We start from the raw sequence: 17,247 nt of genomic DNA on the forward strand, positions 1-17,247 counted from the left end.
TTTAAATTAACGAAAAATACCTAGGACACTTCTCGAAATATAAAGGTTTTTGTGATAACGATAAATTCACGTCAACTGTTAGAGCATAACACTGAAAAGTGTCATTGTTGCGGAATAAAAGCATTTTACCGCCAAAGGAATACTGACACTATCGTTATCTTTCGAATTTGGAAGTAAACATCTATGTGACATTTTTCCTGGTAAGGATATTTGGAGTCAATTTAACAAGATAACTCGATTTATGCTTTTTTAGAGTTGCTTTTCTTCCGGATGAGCGACATTCTATTTTTCAAAGCCGATACTCATTTACGATACGTTTTCGTATTCACATCGCGTTGGTCCATCAGAGTTCAAACAACATTTCCACTTCCAGGAACATAATTCATTCTCGTTGTTACCGGAAAAAACTATATGCAAACGAGTCTAAAACACTTACTTCACCTTGAAATAACACACTTCCGTGAGCGTCAAACCTACATAAACGCCAAGCCGGTGATTATCGTATTTTTTTTCTATAATTCGCACTGCATCATTGCTTCACTTCCTACTCGCTTCGCAAACGATTTCTTCATGTCATACTTATTTTAAATACATGTTTCGCCAGCTGTGGTTCGGCTATTGTCTTACATGTATGCGGAACCTTTATACCAGGTGATGTATTTCAAATTAATGCTGTAATCACAGTACATTAGTCAGAACGAGCGTTGTTTAAATTTGATTTAGACTGTGACTGACAGGAAAATGTAAATGGTATTTTTATTACCTGTTAGGTACATATATAGGGATGGCAACCATCAAGGATGACTCGATACATTAAGGGCCGGTTGTTCGAACGCTAATCAACAGTGATCACTATCAAATATTTAATTACTGTCACCAACTGTCAATGTCAACTTTGATTGGGTTGCTGAAAACATAATTGATTATAATTATGAGATTAGTTAATCAATTAACATAACAATTATTAACATAATTGATTAACTAATTTCATAATTGTAATCCATAATTATGTTTTCAGCAACCCAAACAAAGTTGATACATATTGACAATTGGTGACAGTAATTAAATACATATTTGATAATGATCATTTTTGATTAGCGTTCGAACAACCGGCCCTAGATATATCGACATATCTTCAAATTGAATCGATATTTTTTTTCGATTATTCGATTCGATTCTTCTTCGATTTTTCCGATTCAATATATCTCGCACACAACTCCACAAGAATACACCCACACAGGAAGAATATACCATATTATTGGCACGCATGTAATATAATTGAGAACATGATCCAAAAACCATGTGTGGTTGCATTTTAATAAACTAAGGGCCGGTTGTTCGAACACTAATCAAGAAGTTGATTATAATTAAGTCCCCTTAACAACCATCAAATAACAACATCCCTCATTCGTACGTCAATCAGTTGATTGTAATCAATTATGTTAATTATCATTATAATAATTAACATAATTGATTGATTAATTAATTAATAATTATTAATTAACATAACAATTATTAACATAATTGATTAATAAATCTCATAATTGTAATTAATTATGTTTTCAGCAACCCAAACAAAGTTGACATTGACAGTTGGTGACAGTAATTAAATATTTGATAATGATCAGTTGATTCCATTTTTGATTAGCGTTCCACAACCGGCCCTTAATAATGAATAATCTCGCTGCAATTACGCCTATCTCTATCATACCAACAATAGTGGATAAGAAAATGTGAGATACACGTTTTTAATCATACACAACACATATTATGCAACACACAATACACAAACACAATACGAAGACTCAGACACCAGACACACACAATCGCATGAAGCACATAGAAATAATAGGGCCAAGACTTTGACGGTTATGACACCGCTGGGAGACAAACATTGTATTTGTCTATATTTGTACCGCAGTTTTTAGTTGTAGAAGTACTTGAACAACTTCAGTTTTAAGCGTGAGTGAATAAATAAACATGAGTGAATATTTTCGGAAGTTGTTGGTAGACAATACAGAATTTTGCTACTAGGTACAAGCAAAAGATTGGCAAAATAAATAATATAGATCCATTTTCCCTCAAGCAGTGGATGCAGTTAACCTACAGTGGAGACGGTTTTCTAAGCGTAACTGACATGGACATAGTTATTTATTTAGCATTTTCATAGGACGTTTTATAGCGTTTAACCATAGTTTTCGTCTCTCAGATGATAACTCATTTAGTTCAGTTTTATAAATGTAGCACTGATGGTAACCAATCTTATTACTCCGCATTCTACACTTCAAAACAAAACAGGAATGAGATATATTAAGAAAATGTTAAATTAATCCTTGTATAAAACAAAATTATAAAGAAACGTAACTAAAATGATCTGAAACATATTAACAACTAGCAGAAAAACATTTACGTTTGCCTCCCAGCCGTCATATTTATTTAATTTCAACAGCATGTTGGAATGCCATATGCAGAAAGACATATACCTAATAATCAGAATTTGATGTGCCATAGGATACAAAACATCCACCCTCAGATCTTTTCAGTCAAAGCATGGTTGTTATTTTATATTATTCATATTAATATCATTTTATTTTATTATTTTATGTATCTAAACAGTTTCTATTGTCTGGTTTTTTTATATATAGTGGCCAATATGTATCACAGATTAAACCCCTTATTTATATAATTTGTAATTTCACATTAATCTTCATCAGAAACAAATAGTTGGAGTAATGTGGACACGTACAAAAAGGCCGTGGACAGAAATATAATTTCAAAACAGCACCTGGAATGGAAACCGGGAGCAAGAAAGAAACAGAATGAGCTGGAGGAGAAGAAGTGATACACATATGGTAAAAAACCAAGAGAAAGACTGAATTTGGCAAGTTTTGCATAAAAAAGTTCAAGGTATCAGTAGATTGTAGATTTCAATAGTTAAGGAGAAGGGCTTTTAACATTTTTGCTGTTTCAAGTTTTGTATAACAATGTTAAAAATACCAGTAGATTGTAGATTTCAATGCAGCTTGGCTATCTCACCCAATAAATAAGAGAAGCAGTAAGGTAAAAATAAAACCATTCAAAATTCGATCAAGCAATATTTCACGGGTTAATTCTCAAAAGCTAATAAATTCAAAGGAAGTTAAAATCAATTTTACTGATATGATTTTTGACACGGTAACAACGATTATTACAAAAATATCGATAAGATGCAATAAAAAATAATACAAATTTTCACGATTTGAACCATGTTTACTTTATTTTGAGCATACGCATTTAGAAATTTTATTATGTCAAGTTTAATTTTTTTATGCGGCTGGCGTCATAACGAGAAGTAAAGAATGTTTATTACATAGTACATTCATTTTCTTCTTTGAAATTCATAATGAAAGTAAAGATAATTCAGATTTGATTAGAGGACGGGGCCTCTACTATGTGCTTACATATACGTATTTCGGCTTGACCGTAGCCTCTTCGGAGCACCTGTGTAGAGGCACTGAACTGGAATCTAATAGTTTCATCTCTTCGGTGTAATTATTAAAATAATTGCCAAAGATGCTACTAATAGCACCATGTATGAATCATAAGTCAAATAAGTTGTTAGGGCAAACCACTTTGCCGGTAAAAATTTAAATTTAAACTTCAAAAACACACAGCTGACAGTTCTACGTAATGTACCGAAGAACTGTTATTTGCGCATATGCTAAAAGGAGACATTCGAAAAATGGCGAAGAACTGACATCGCACCGTCCGCTTATAACAAACTTTTCAAAAATTCAATCATCGGCGTGATATAAAATAGCGTAAAAGTTGCTGAGTTGGTGCAGTTAAGAGTGCAGAGTTGGCTGGGGCCCCCCAGGCACATAAACGAATAACACAACAAAAAACGTGAGTACTAGTACCCATTTTTGATATCAGTTGTGTGTTTAACGGAACATCATTTTATCTATTCATATTCAATTTGTATATTGAAAATATATGAAAATACATTAGCAGACCTAAAACTACAGTCCACGAAGGAAACGAAGGAAAGAAACAACAAGATCGGTTTAATAGATTTTGCAATCCAGCTTTCGCAAAAAAAAATCATTTTTTCAAAATGTTGCTGTACTGAAAATAAAGCAAACAGCAAGTTGAATTTTATTTTACATATAAAAGAATACTGTACCTTTCATTTGCAATTTGAAAAATTAAAATTGGTTAACTACCACGGGCGTCAGGACTTTTTTTAAATAAACATTAATTTTTGGTGCTACGCGCAGGACAGCGGATACGTTCGCTCTGATTGGGCATTCCCATGGCCTTCGATAATGATTGATAAATTTTAATTTTTTAGTACCTACATTTCGAAATAAATAAATAAATTTGTTTATTGCAAAATAAAAAACACATACTCTGTCCTTTGAAATAACACTTTTTTAGCAAAAATTTTCTTTGTTCATATTAGTTAGATTTTTGTGGAATTAAAATATGAACATACAACAAAACATAGAGTAAGAAAATAATATATTAGATAAAGATTGGAAGAAATTTTGGTGGAAATCAACTTGTGTGAATCGAACACCGCTGTCCTGCGCGTAGCACCAAAAATTAATGTTTATTTAAAAAAATTCCTGACACCGTGGTAGTTAACCTATTTTAATTTTGCAAATTGCAAATGAAAGGTACAGTATTCTTTGTAAAAAAATTTAACTTGCTATCTGCTTTATTTTCAGTCCTGCAACATTTTGAAAATTTTTTTTGCCAAAGCTGGATTGCAAAATTTATTTTGCAAAATCTATTGAACCGATCGTAACTTAATTTACAGTATTGTTTTATCATGTCATAAAGTTTTTCTATGTGAAATATGAAGGTCCTAAGTGTAGCAGAAATGGTTGAAAAACGTAAAATGCGAATACTTGTTTTTTATGTTTTTTTCGCAATTACCAATCTTATATTGTAGGAAATTTAATTACGAAACTTTTATTTTAGTGCAACTTTTCTCGGTGAATCAAGTGAATTATTTTAAAGTTATAATCAAAAAACGATGAAAAAATCGAATTTTTCCTTCATTTTTTGACATTTTGATTATTTAAACAATGTTCCGGACCTTTTTGAGTGGGAGGATAACTCGGTTATATGGGTTAATTCCAAGCAATTTCTGCAAAAAAATTAGAGTCTGCTCTCAACGTCCATCTCAAGACAGGTCCAACCTGGACTAGTATTATGTAACAGAGACCTTAAATTGGCATTGAGGATCCGCCTACTTCGCTGCTACGTCTTCTCGGTCTTACTTTACGGTGTCGAGTCCTGGACTGTGAATAAAATCGCCTTGAGGCTTTCGAAATGTGGTGCTATATAGAAGAATTTTAAAAGTTTCTTGGGTGGAGAAGATTTGAAACTCCACAATATTAGAACGTCTCAGCAAGACTACTGAGATAGGCAAACGCAGTTCAGAAGAACTTCGTGTTATGGTGGTATGGGGTATGGTGTTGATACAAGCATGCTATTTAGCATGGCAGAATAAAATTAATATAACTATGATGGTATTTAACCAACATTCTGAAAGGTCATGGTACATAAAGAGAAGAAGATCGGTACGTGTGTTGAATGGTACAGTATACATATTTTCAATATGAGTCACAAGATCACAAGGCCCGCACATCGCACAAATAATTCAATACTAGAAAAACTTGACATAAAAACGGGACTCACCACAACTTCCAACCAAAATATGTTAAAATATTTTGGGACCTATACATAACTAGAAAAAGGGAAGGGACGGAATGAATGCTAGTTGAGGCAACGCAGCGGGCAAAAGATCTAGAGGAAGATCTCCGGCACGTTGGTCGGACCGAATAAAGGACATGGCTGTTTACTTATTCTCTCAAGCAAAACAACATGCACAGGAGAGACATAATGGGACAGAAATAGTCAAACAAAATACATGACGCCACTACAAACATACGAAGGAGAAAAGATAGGGGAGGAGGGGTCACAAGATCTTAAATTTATAAAACTGATTGCAAAGTAAGCTACGTTAAGGTTTTGTGTAAATAAGAAAAATACATACCATTCCAACCAAACATAAGCGAAAATAAATCCATGATAGGAAGGTTTATTCAAAATTCTTGTTGAACCATTAAAACGCCAGATTAGTTCACTTTAACGTCACTACGAGTAATAATATCACATATTATGTAAAGTGGTATTAAATTATCTTCCTTAGATGAAATATCAATAGGTGATAACATGTGGAAGTGTGCAAAAAAAAGTAATTTAAAGTATTACTGCAAAGTGAGTATTTTATCATGGATATTTTAAAATTGAACTCATAAAAGTGATAAGGAGCATACACGTCCTTCATTGCTTAATTCGCAAACGAGGACATTGGTTTCATTATTTTGGGAAAATAAGCCGAGGCACCTGTGCTACTGTGAGTCTAAATAAGATAAGATTTTAATTGATAGATTCTGCGATGATATTTTGAAGAAGACGCCGCAGATTAATACTATTGGACAAAGTTAAAAATGAACGAATTAGAGAACTAATGAACGTAAAGGAAACACTAAATGACGAAATAGAAAACGAAAATTACTCTAGTATGGGCATATGAGAAAAATGAACGAGAAAAGGATATAGCTGAAAAGACGAAGAAAATGGTGATTGGGATACGATAAACAGCAAACAGAATAAGCTGCGTAAAGCCACGGATAAATAAGTAATATTAAGTAATAAAAATAGAAAAATAAGTTTCTTACACTTGTAGACTGATTGACTGTTGCAAGCTGCTTTTTCTGAGCTCTGCTCTCAATGTGACTCCGTCTTGCTCTTTTTAAAGAAACGAGACCGTTGCAATTCGTCGCCACACTAACATACTTTTTAAAATACACGGTATTTAAATTTTGTTGATAATAATCCAAAATTAGATCTATTTGTTTTTGAATACATTGTAACATATTGAATGTTTAAGCCCAGCCTAAATAAAAAACAAAAACTTCGGGATTAATTATTATTTTTGTGTAGAATTATTTTCGTTAAAAATATTTTTAATTGCTTTTCTGCACCTCCAGTGGTTGGTTTTGCGTGATGTTCTTAAGGAAATGGAAGTGTTGGTGATAAGATAATATTGTTTATTTTGACTAATGTAAGCCACGTGCTATGATTTTTTTTTAAATTGCAAATTTGCGTCAAGGAAAATCTGGAAAGGTTATTTCGCAAATTTCATGAAGTTATTGATTGTGACTTACGTAAAGCGAGAAAGCGGAGAAAGGTTTTAGTTCTGTATGTATATTGAAAAAGATAGAAAGAAATAGGCTCGACATAATAGAAAGAGGGGATTTGAGGTTGCTATTAACCAACATTGAGCCAGACATAAAGACATTACCTATGTGAGGGACGCCAAGCCCAAGGAAGTCATTATCAATTATTACCAACCATTTATCATTTTATGAAATGTAAAAATAAATAAATATTGTACTGATTAATTATTTGTTTTAATTTAATTAGGGGTGGGGGCGATTATAGTATTCGCAACTGGTGAAACCTGTCTAAGGGGGCGATCATGGGAAAAAAGTTTGGAACCACTGGTTTAATCCATGGAGAGTAACCATTGTTTCGGTATACGTCATATTTTTTGTTAAACAAGTCTAATATTATACGGTTTCAACATTTATACATCCTAAGCTTTCTACTGGGATTTGGCCTGGACATATTATTGCTTTGCCATTTTTGCTAGTCATTTGAGACGCTTCATTTAAACCTTTAAACAAGACCATTTTCTGAAGGTGACTCTGCCGAAGGTGTCAAAATCTCGACACTATAAAAAACGCTCTTTGAGGCCGAAAAATAAAAAAATTATTAGATATTTTGAAACCAAACCTTTGCACTTAGTTATATTGATTCCAAAAATTTCAACTTATTTTGGAACCATAAACTAACAAGTGAAGAAATAATATTGGTTTGATCATGAACATAGCAGCTGAGAGGATACAGGTACTTATTTGCATTTCTAAAACAATCAAATTTTATCAAATCTTATCAAATGAACGGATGAGATAAATAAATTCACACCTGAATTCAAATTAATATTTGAATACGAATTAAAAAAATATTTGTCTACTTGGCACAGTAAACGATGAGGCTGGCAGTTTTGACACGGATATATTTTAGAATACTTACAGGATAACAGTTGTTAACGGGTGAGTCAACGGAAACAAAATTATTGACTTCCAAAGGGCATTGGATCGTGTCAAGCATTCTATATTTATCGAAGTTCTAAGAGACATTGGCTTGGTAGACAATCGCATACTTGCCAATTTGTATTGAAACCAAACAAATCAATTTAGTAGACGATTTGGAATCACGGGCTCTTAATATTAATTGAGGAGTGCTGCAGAGATGCCTCTTGTCGCCCCTGCTGTTCAATGCTTACTCCGAAAGAATTTTCAGAAATTCACTTTCTGAAAAACAAGAAAGAATAATTGTGAACGGTGAAGTCATCAATAAATTGCGATATACGGACGACACTACTCCTAACTACTACTCAAGAATATCTGTAAACATTACTTGACAGTGTCGTTGAGAGCTATAAGGAAGCAGATCTGGACCTAAAGACACGGAAAACCAAAATACTCGTATTTAATAAGTAAACAACAGAATATAAATATATGTGAATAGTACCAAACTTGAGCAAGTTGATCGAATTGTTTACCTTGGATATCAGTTAAATTGTAACTCAGTCACTGTTAAACTGGATCCAGAATTAAGCAGGCAAGAGCCGGTTTTAGAAGGATGCCCAAGGTATTATGTAACAAAGATTTAAAATTAGCATTGAGGATCTCCGATGTGAGAACACGACGACGAGCATGCTGTGGATCAGACCATCTTTTACTACAAACCAAATTTAGATGCAGAGTTAACAGGGAAAGAAACGAAAGACAACAAAGAACAAACAAACTGGACCTGGAAAAACTGAAGATCCAGGAATGTAAAGAGAAGTTCGAACCAGAAGTCGTAAATGAGTTAAGGACGCTAGAACTGCACTCCATAGAGGGCAAATGGAAAAATAGCAGTACTGACAGCAGCAGCGTCCACCCTGGGAAACAAGAAAAAGGAGACAAGAGGAGCATGGTTTGATGACGAGTGCAGACAAGCAATAGAGGAAAGAAATAAAGCACACAAAATGTACATAACAAGAAGAACACGGGAAAGACGAACATTATTTGAAGTCGCAAGACGGAAAGCAGACAAGATATGTAGAAAGAAAAAGAGAGTCTATGAAAATAGACAAATAGAAAAAATGGAAGAAAATTTCAAAAACAACGAAATTAGAGGGGCATACGAATACCTAAAAAAGATAAGAAGTGGGTGTAAACCTCAAACAAGTCTATGTAAAGATGAAAGTGGGCAAATAATCAGTGACCAACAGAAAGTCACAGAAACCTGGAAGCATTATTTTCAGACCCTACTTGGAACACAAGTAGACATGGAAGATGAAATGGGTATGAACTACGTAGAAGAGAATGAAGTAGATAATGAAGTAGAAGCTCCAACGATAGAGGAAGTTCTCGAAGCTATTAAGGTTCAGAAAAACAAAGCTCCGGGAGTTGATGAAATACCAGCAGAACGGTATAAGGTAGGTGGTGGCGACCACCTAGCAAGTCACATCCACGCGCTCATCAAAGACATATGGCAAGAAGAGAAAATACCCGACGATTGGACGAAAAGTATAGTATGCCCGATCTATAAAAAGGAGACAAACTCCAGTTCAAAAACTACCGTGGAATCTTTCTACTATGTACAGCATCTAAAGTCCTCACATATATTATAAACCAGCGGTTCCAACCACTAGCAGAACATATTATTGGAGAGTATCAGACGGGCTTCCGACGGGGAAGATCGACACTGGATCAAATATTTACAGTCAAACAGATCTTGAGCAAATCATGGGAACACGATATTGATGTTCACAACGTGTTTGTAGACTTCAAACAGGCATACGACTCAGTCAAAAAGAACAAACTATACTATATATTGGCTGAATTGGCAATACCACACAAGCTAATAAGACTCATTAAAGCCACAATGGATGAAACTCAGGCATGTGTACGAATACAAAACCACCGGACAGACTTTTTCAAAATTTCGCAGGGACTAAGCAGGGAGATGGGCTGGCCCCAACATTGTTTAACCTGGCACTGGAGTATGCGGTTAGGCAAATGCAAACTGGACGAGGAAACCTACTAACCAACCGAACGGTTCAACTGGCCGCAACATACGCAGAGTTAAAAACACAAACAAAAATGCTAGGTCTGGAAATTAACACAGAAAAAACAAAAATAATGACTCAGACAAGAAGAAAAATATAGTCCACAAAACATTATACATGAAGATGACATTGAAACGGTTGGAAAGTTTACATACCTGGGAGTAGAAATATATGCCGACGGATCAGAAGATGGAGAAATACGGAAGAGAATAACGCAGGCAAACAGAGCTTATTTTGGCCTCTCCCATACATTTCGGTTTAAAAGTGTCCACCGAAATACAAAGATGAGAATCTATAAAACTTTAATTCGACAATAACATGCTATGGCAGTGAAGCCTGGGTCCTGAAAGAAACATCCAAAAACAAACTCGACACATTAGAAAGGAAAGTACTGAGAAGAATACCTGCGAGGGAAAGCGTAATCTTCAGAAGTCGATACAACAACGAACTTTATCAACTATATAAGGAAGCACCCCTGTCAGACTTCATTAGAATACAAAGATTGCAATGGGCCGGACATATGATAAGAACGGGAGAGGATAGGCTACCAAAAAGAGCACTGAATGCTAGAATGCAGGGAAAGAGACCAGTTGGAAAGCCAATAAAGCGCTGGGAAGACTCAGTAAAGAGCGACGCACAAGCTCTTTTAGGAGTCCGTGTATGGAGAAGAGCAGCCACAGACAAGCAAGGATGGAGGCAAAAAATAAAGGAGGCCGAGGCTCAATTTGGGCTGTAGTGCCGTAGAAGAAGAAGATTGAGGATCCGCCTACTTCGCTGTTACTTGTTCTCGGTTTTACTTTATGATGCCGAGTCTTGGACTGTGCGAATATAAGTGATAAATCGCTTTGAAGCTTTCGAAATGTGGTGCTATAGAAGAATTTTAAAAAGTTTCTTGGGTGGAGAAGATTCGAAACTCCACCACAATACTAGAACTTCTCAGCAAGACTACTGAGGTTATAAAGACCATCAAGAAGAAAAAGCTGGAATATTTCGGACATGTAACGAGAGGTCTCAAAGGTACACGTATAGGTTGCTACAAAATATTATGCAAGGGAAAATAGCAAGCAAACGCAGTCCAGGACGAAGAAAGACATCATGGTTGAAGAACTTGCGAGATTGGTATGATATTGATATATACAAGATGCTATTTACGATAGAAAATGATGGTAACCAACATTCTGAAAGGACACGGTACATGAAGAAGAATAATCCACAGATGAGTAAAAATGCATTAAGCTGTAAAAAGAAGAAGTAACATAGTGCACATACAAATGTCTTTTTAATTAATTATTAATGGAACAACTTACTGTATGCGTTTAAGTAATCCATAAAACTCAAAACCTTCATCTTGTTTTCTTCTATATCAATATCACTAAGTACAGTCCTGGGTACAAAGTATAGACCTCGGTATTAGTAATAACAAAGTTACTTCCGGTATTACTGGGAATTAATGACAAACGAAGCTGACACCTCCGTCGCGGTTTCTATGTAAAAAAGGATTATCACTGTGTACAAATAGAATTATAGGAAATAGCTCATCTCCTCTTATCTTATCACTTGAGATTGTATATCTTTCAAATGTCGGACGGAGAATTTGAAAATAATATGTTGTTGGAGGACGACACACACTTGTATCTGACGACAGAGGTTTAAGGGATTAAAAAAGATTTTTTTATTACGCGGATGATATTTTTTTATTGTTATTACTTAAATTGTTTACAAATGTCTATTTAGAGAACTTATAATATTCGAGAAAACATTAGCTAAGGTGATACGATAATTTTAACGCTCCTCTAGTAATTCCAAGAACTTTTTGTACCATGATTTGTCTACGTCACAATATACAGATCATTTTCTGGTAAAAACGAAGCTAAGAACAAGAATAGCGTCCTAAAAAATTCACAAGAATACGCCAACAACATTATGGAATACCGAAGTTCTGCGGGATACTGAGATAGAGCAGGAAATTTCAAAAGCTATACAAATAGCGCTAAGACAGATAGTGAATTATAAAAATATAGACACAGCTTGGAAAAATATTCTTCTTCTTTACGTGCCAGGGCCGGATTTAAGGGGGGGCAGGCTGAGCAGCTGCCGGGGCCCCCACAAAGCCCCAAACATAAGAGGTTCATTTAAATAGATATTGACAGGAGATAAAGGAACTCGACAATGTATGACAAGTATAAAATGAAGGAGCGTAGTAATATAATTGTTCATGGTTATGTTTTGCACCTTTCACCGGGTGAGTGTATTGCTTCGTTTGTAAATTGTTAGTGTTCGTACACATTTTAGTCACAGAGGATTTTGTGATTGGAAACATGTAGATAGTAGGCTTATAGATCACGAAATGGCTAAAGCACACGAAAGAATTGGCGATATTGATACTGAAATAGCAAAACAGGCCAAAGAAATAAAGAATTATTGGAAAATGGTAACTCAAAGACTAATTTTAGTGTTATAAAGTTTATTTGTGAACGAAATTTAGCATTTCGCAGCGAAAATGAGTTGTCGAGTTCATCACAAAATGAAAATTAATTGGAAATACTCCAGTTATTAGCTGAATATGATCAATTTTTGAAGCACCATATTTTAAAAAAATATTCAAATCCTGGAAGCGGGCTGTCAACTATCTTTCATCAACCATATGTGAGGAAATTGTACATCCGATGGATCAAAACGTATTAAATGAAATATAAGCCAAGAACTTCAAATGTACCAATTGCTAAAAGAAAAGAATATGAATGATGCTTCTCCAAATGTTGAGGTGACACTTTGTTTATATTTAGTTCTGATGCGAACTAACTGCAGTGGTTAGAGATCATTAAGTTAATTAAAAATCGACTTCGGTCTCTGATGCGCCAAGAGTGTCTGAATCATCTCTCTACAATGAGCATTGGTCACGATGTCTTAATGCAACTAGATATGTCCCACATAATCAAGAAATTTTCAATTAAAATATCTCGAAAAGTTCCCGGACTTTAACCATACATCTTACTATTATTTTGAATATATTACTGTAACAAGTTACAGCTCGTGTACTTTTTATGATTTAAAATTATATTTATAAAAGTAGATCAACATTTTTTTAATGGTAGGAGGTAGGGCCCCCACATCAATTTTGCCCAGGGGCCCCCACTGCCGGCCCTGTTACGTGCCATCAGCCATACCCGAAAGAGTTCAGTGCCAGCCCGAAAGAGTTCAGTTGAGCTGCATCCAAACCATTCTCTGAGATTTCTCAGCCAGGACATTTTTCTTTTACCTATGCTGCGCCTTCCTTGAATCTTTCCCTGCATAATTAATTTTAGTTCATATCTATCACCACGTGTTATATGACCCAAGTATTGAAGTTTTCTTATTTTGATGGAATCCAGTATCTCCCTGCTGTTCTATATTCTCCTTAGTACTTCCTCATTGGTTATTTTGTCTGTCCAGCCAGGAGATTCCCAGCATTCTTCGATACGTCCACATCTCAAATGCTTCTAATCTATTGAGGCATTGTTTATTGAGAGTCCATGTCTCCACACCATACAAAGGAACAGAAAATGCATAACATTTTAGTACTCGCTTGCTAAGATTTAGGCTGAGGTCTCTATTACATATTATTTGTTTCATATTAGTGAATGTACTTCTAGCCTTTTCTATTCTAATTCGGATTTCTTTGGTATAATCGTTTGTTTCACTGAACTCGTTCTATCGTCTTATTATTTACGTGTAGATTTGTTTCTAATATTTTTCTTTGATATAACCATGAATTTCGTTTTCTTGAATTTCGTTTTCTTTATGTTTAGTGACAGACCAAATTCTTCACTCATTGCAACAACCTTATCTAAAAATTTTTGTAGATCTGTAATAGTTTCTGCTATTAGTATTGTGTCACCGGCGTATCTAATTTCACATATGGGTAGGTCATTTATTTTTATGCCTGCTACTTCATCTTATAATGCTTTTTTGAATATTTCTTCTGAGTATGAATTAAACAGTGATGGCGACAAGACACAGCCCTGTCTAACGCCTCTTTTGATTTTTATTTTATTGGTGTTTAAATTATTTATTCTTATTACAGCTTCTTGTTCATAATACAGATTATTTATTATTATTACATCCCGTGTGTCGAAGTTCTTTTGTTCTCAATAGTTTTATTAACGGATTATGTTTCACCGTATCGAATGCCTTGTTATAATCTAGGAAGCAGACATAGATGTCCTGGTTTACATCTAAACATCTCTGTATTAGCACATTTACTGCAAATAATGCTTCTCTAGTTCCTTGAGCATTTCTAAATCCGAACTGAGTTTGTCCAATGTCTTGTTCTAACTTTTTGTATATTCTACGATGAATAATCTTTAGAAATATTTTGAGTATGTGGCACATTAGACTGATGGTACGGTGTTCGCAACATTGTCTGGCGTTTCTATTTTTCGGTATAGTCACGAATGTTGATAGAAGCCATTCTTTAGGTAATATACCTGTTCTGTATATGATATTAAATAATTCGACAATTACATGTATATTGCAGTCGGCTATAAGTTGCTACATTTCTGTCGGTATTTCATCCGATCCTACAGCTTTCCCAGTTTTCAGTTCTTTAAGGGTGTGTTTTACTTCACTTTCTGTTATTTCTGGTCCAGTCTCTTCAACGAAATATTCGTTATCTATTGTGTCTCTGTTGTCGTTAAACAGCTGTTCTATATAGTTTGTCCATACCATCAATTTATTTTCTGTATTCATTACTATGTAAAAAATGGAAAAATGGAAATTACTATGGAAAAATATAGATACAATTAACTTTGACAAGCGTATCAGATGACATACTTTTTTCTTTTTGTATAGACATGACTTTGTCTGTTTTTTTCAATGTGCCTCCAGTAAAGTGCCACTTCATCGTTTTCGTTGTCTTCCCACTGATCGTCTTCCTATTGAGGAATCATCTCTCGCCATCTTTACTACTCTATTTGTTTTCATTCGACTTATGTGGTCGTTCCATTCTACCCTTCTATTTTTTACCCAGTTATTAATTTTCTCCACCTTACATCTCCGTCGGTTTACCATCTCCTTACCATCGATTTTTCTAAGGGTTTTTATCTCCGCTGTTTCGAGCAATATTTTTGTCCTCTCTGTGACACTCTGTGTCGGGTCGTGTTTCTGCCGCGTATATCATTGTTGGTCTGATGACTGTTTTGTAAATTCTACCTTTCATTTTTCTTCTGATATTCCTAACTCCATCACTTGTTATTATCAGACCCTCCAGATCTAATTTACATTTTAGTAGATTTGCTGTAGAACCATGCAATTTGACTTTTGTGTGGGGAGATGAATACATCTCTCCAGACAGGTTGAAATATGTACTAGAGCACAAAAAGAAAACAACAAAAAAATGGCTCAATGACGATTTTCTTAAATCCATAAAAAAAGAAACAAGGCTAGAAGGGACCTGCCATAAAAAACCTAGCACAACAAACAGTGAAAGGCATAAACAGACAAGAATAAAGACTAATGAAAGGGAAAAATAACGAGTATCAGGAAGAATCAATCAGAGATATAGAGATATAGAAGAAATAAGAAAAAAACAAGAAAGTAAGACAATTCTTAAAAGGAGTTTCAGAGATCAAAGCCCGGTACCAAGCAAGAACAGAAAACTTACTGAAGAATTTCTCTGATGGACGCTTTAAGTTGGATTCACAATTTATTATGTTGCTTCTCCTGCTCCTGCACATATCTTCCAGACCTTGTACCATTGACCCTATCATCCGTTCACCGTCGATTTGACAATTTAAAAAAATACTAGAAATACAAACTGGGTGATGATCCAAAGAGAAAATACTCATGGCATCCTATTCAGATTACAAATCTTTCTCAAATATCACTGGTTGTGTTAGCTATTATTTCTATTTTTTTGTTGTTTTTCGTCGGTTTACAATCTCTGGTATTAAAAATCTAATATGTGTGTTTTAGCCAATATGTCCATCCTTACTAATTCTTTTGCTTATTTCATTGCATGTTCATACACCGTTAAGTCGATTGTTCAGCTATTTATATGCAGAATGTTTATGTGATGTAGAAACGATTGTATTCTGGTTTTCCTATAAATAACTCTTCATTTTCAATTATTTATTTATCGCGTCGTAAATTGTAGAACAATTTATTTTGGATAATCCCATTAAAACGTTTCTATTTCAGTGTTTTTAATGTTTCATAAATTGCAGTGCAACAGAGGAACACCTACAATATTTCATAGTTTGACAATATACAAAAATAAAACGTTAACAAATAGGTGGGCGACTATGGTGTGGTATTTATTTTTATCAGGGTGTATGAAAAAGTGACCTACTAGAACTTTGAGAATACTTGATAGTGTTTCAAAAATACGCTTCAGCAAGAAGTTTTTTGTTAATAATCATGTCCAATATTAGGGATGAACCGCATTCTATACCGCATTTTGTTGTGCGGGACTTGACGACACAACGATTTATGCTGCGGGACGGGCACACCATTTAATCAATTTCTTTCTCGAGTTCTAGGTCATTCAAAAGTGGACAGCAATTGTTTTCCCCCCAACAAGGTACTCAGAGCCGAATTTAAAGCAGTGGGGGCTCCTGGGCAGAATTGGTGTGGGGCCCTATTTCCTACCATTAAACAAATTTTTGTTATGACTATGGTATGGTTAAAGTCCGGGTACTTTTCGAGATTTTTTAACTGAAAATTCCTTGATTATGTCGAACATGTCTAGTTGCTTTAAGGCATTGTGTTCAAAACTCATTATAAAGAGATGGTTCAAACGCTCTTGGCCTATCATAGACCGAAGTCGATTTTAATTAACTTACATTTTTAGCATGATCTCTCTCCACTGCAGTTAGTTACCATCAGAACTAAATATAAACGAAGTGTCACTACAACGTTTGGAACCGCATCATTCACATTTTTTAACCGTCGCGTCGGTACATTTGAAGTTCTTTACTTATATTTGATGAGCCGATTTCCTCTTTAAATGAATTGAAAAATTC

General features: G+C 34.7%; 1 protein-coding gene across 3 annotated transcripts in view; it reads right to left on the reverse strand.

Annotated features, from left to right (window-relative positions):
* LOC114349517 (ets DNA-binding protein pokkuri) overlaps positions 1-17,247 on the reverse strand; it is an 80,743-nt gene that overhangs the window by 15,853 nt on the left and 47,643 nt on the right. Inside the window, exon 1 of one of the 3 annotated variants that reach the window (XM_050646382.1) lies at positions 11,554-11,745. The exons of 1 other annotated variant lie outside the window; for it this stretch is intronic. In XM_050646382.1, the coding sequence (XP_050502339.1) occupies positions 11,554-11,593 (40 nt within the window). In that variant the 5' untranslated portion in view covers positions 11,594-11,745. Of the gene's footprint in view, positions 1-6,049; positions 6,173-11,553; positions 11,746-17,247 lie in introns of those variants that run through there. One more of the 3 variants, XM_028299919.2, reaches the window with a different exon arrangement.

Source organism: Diabrotica virgifera, chromosome 3, assembly GCF_917563875.1.
Source record: "Diabrotica virgifera virgifera chromosome 3, PGI_DIABVI_V3a".
NCBI classification, from domain to species: Eukaryota; Metazoa; Arthropoda; class Insecta; order Coleoptera; family Chrysomelidae; genus Diabrotica; species Diabrotica virgifera.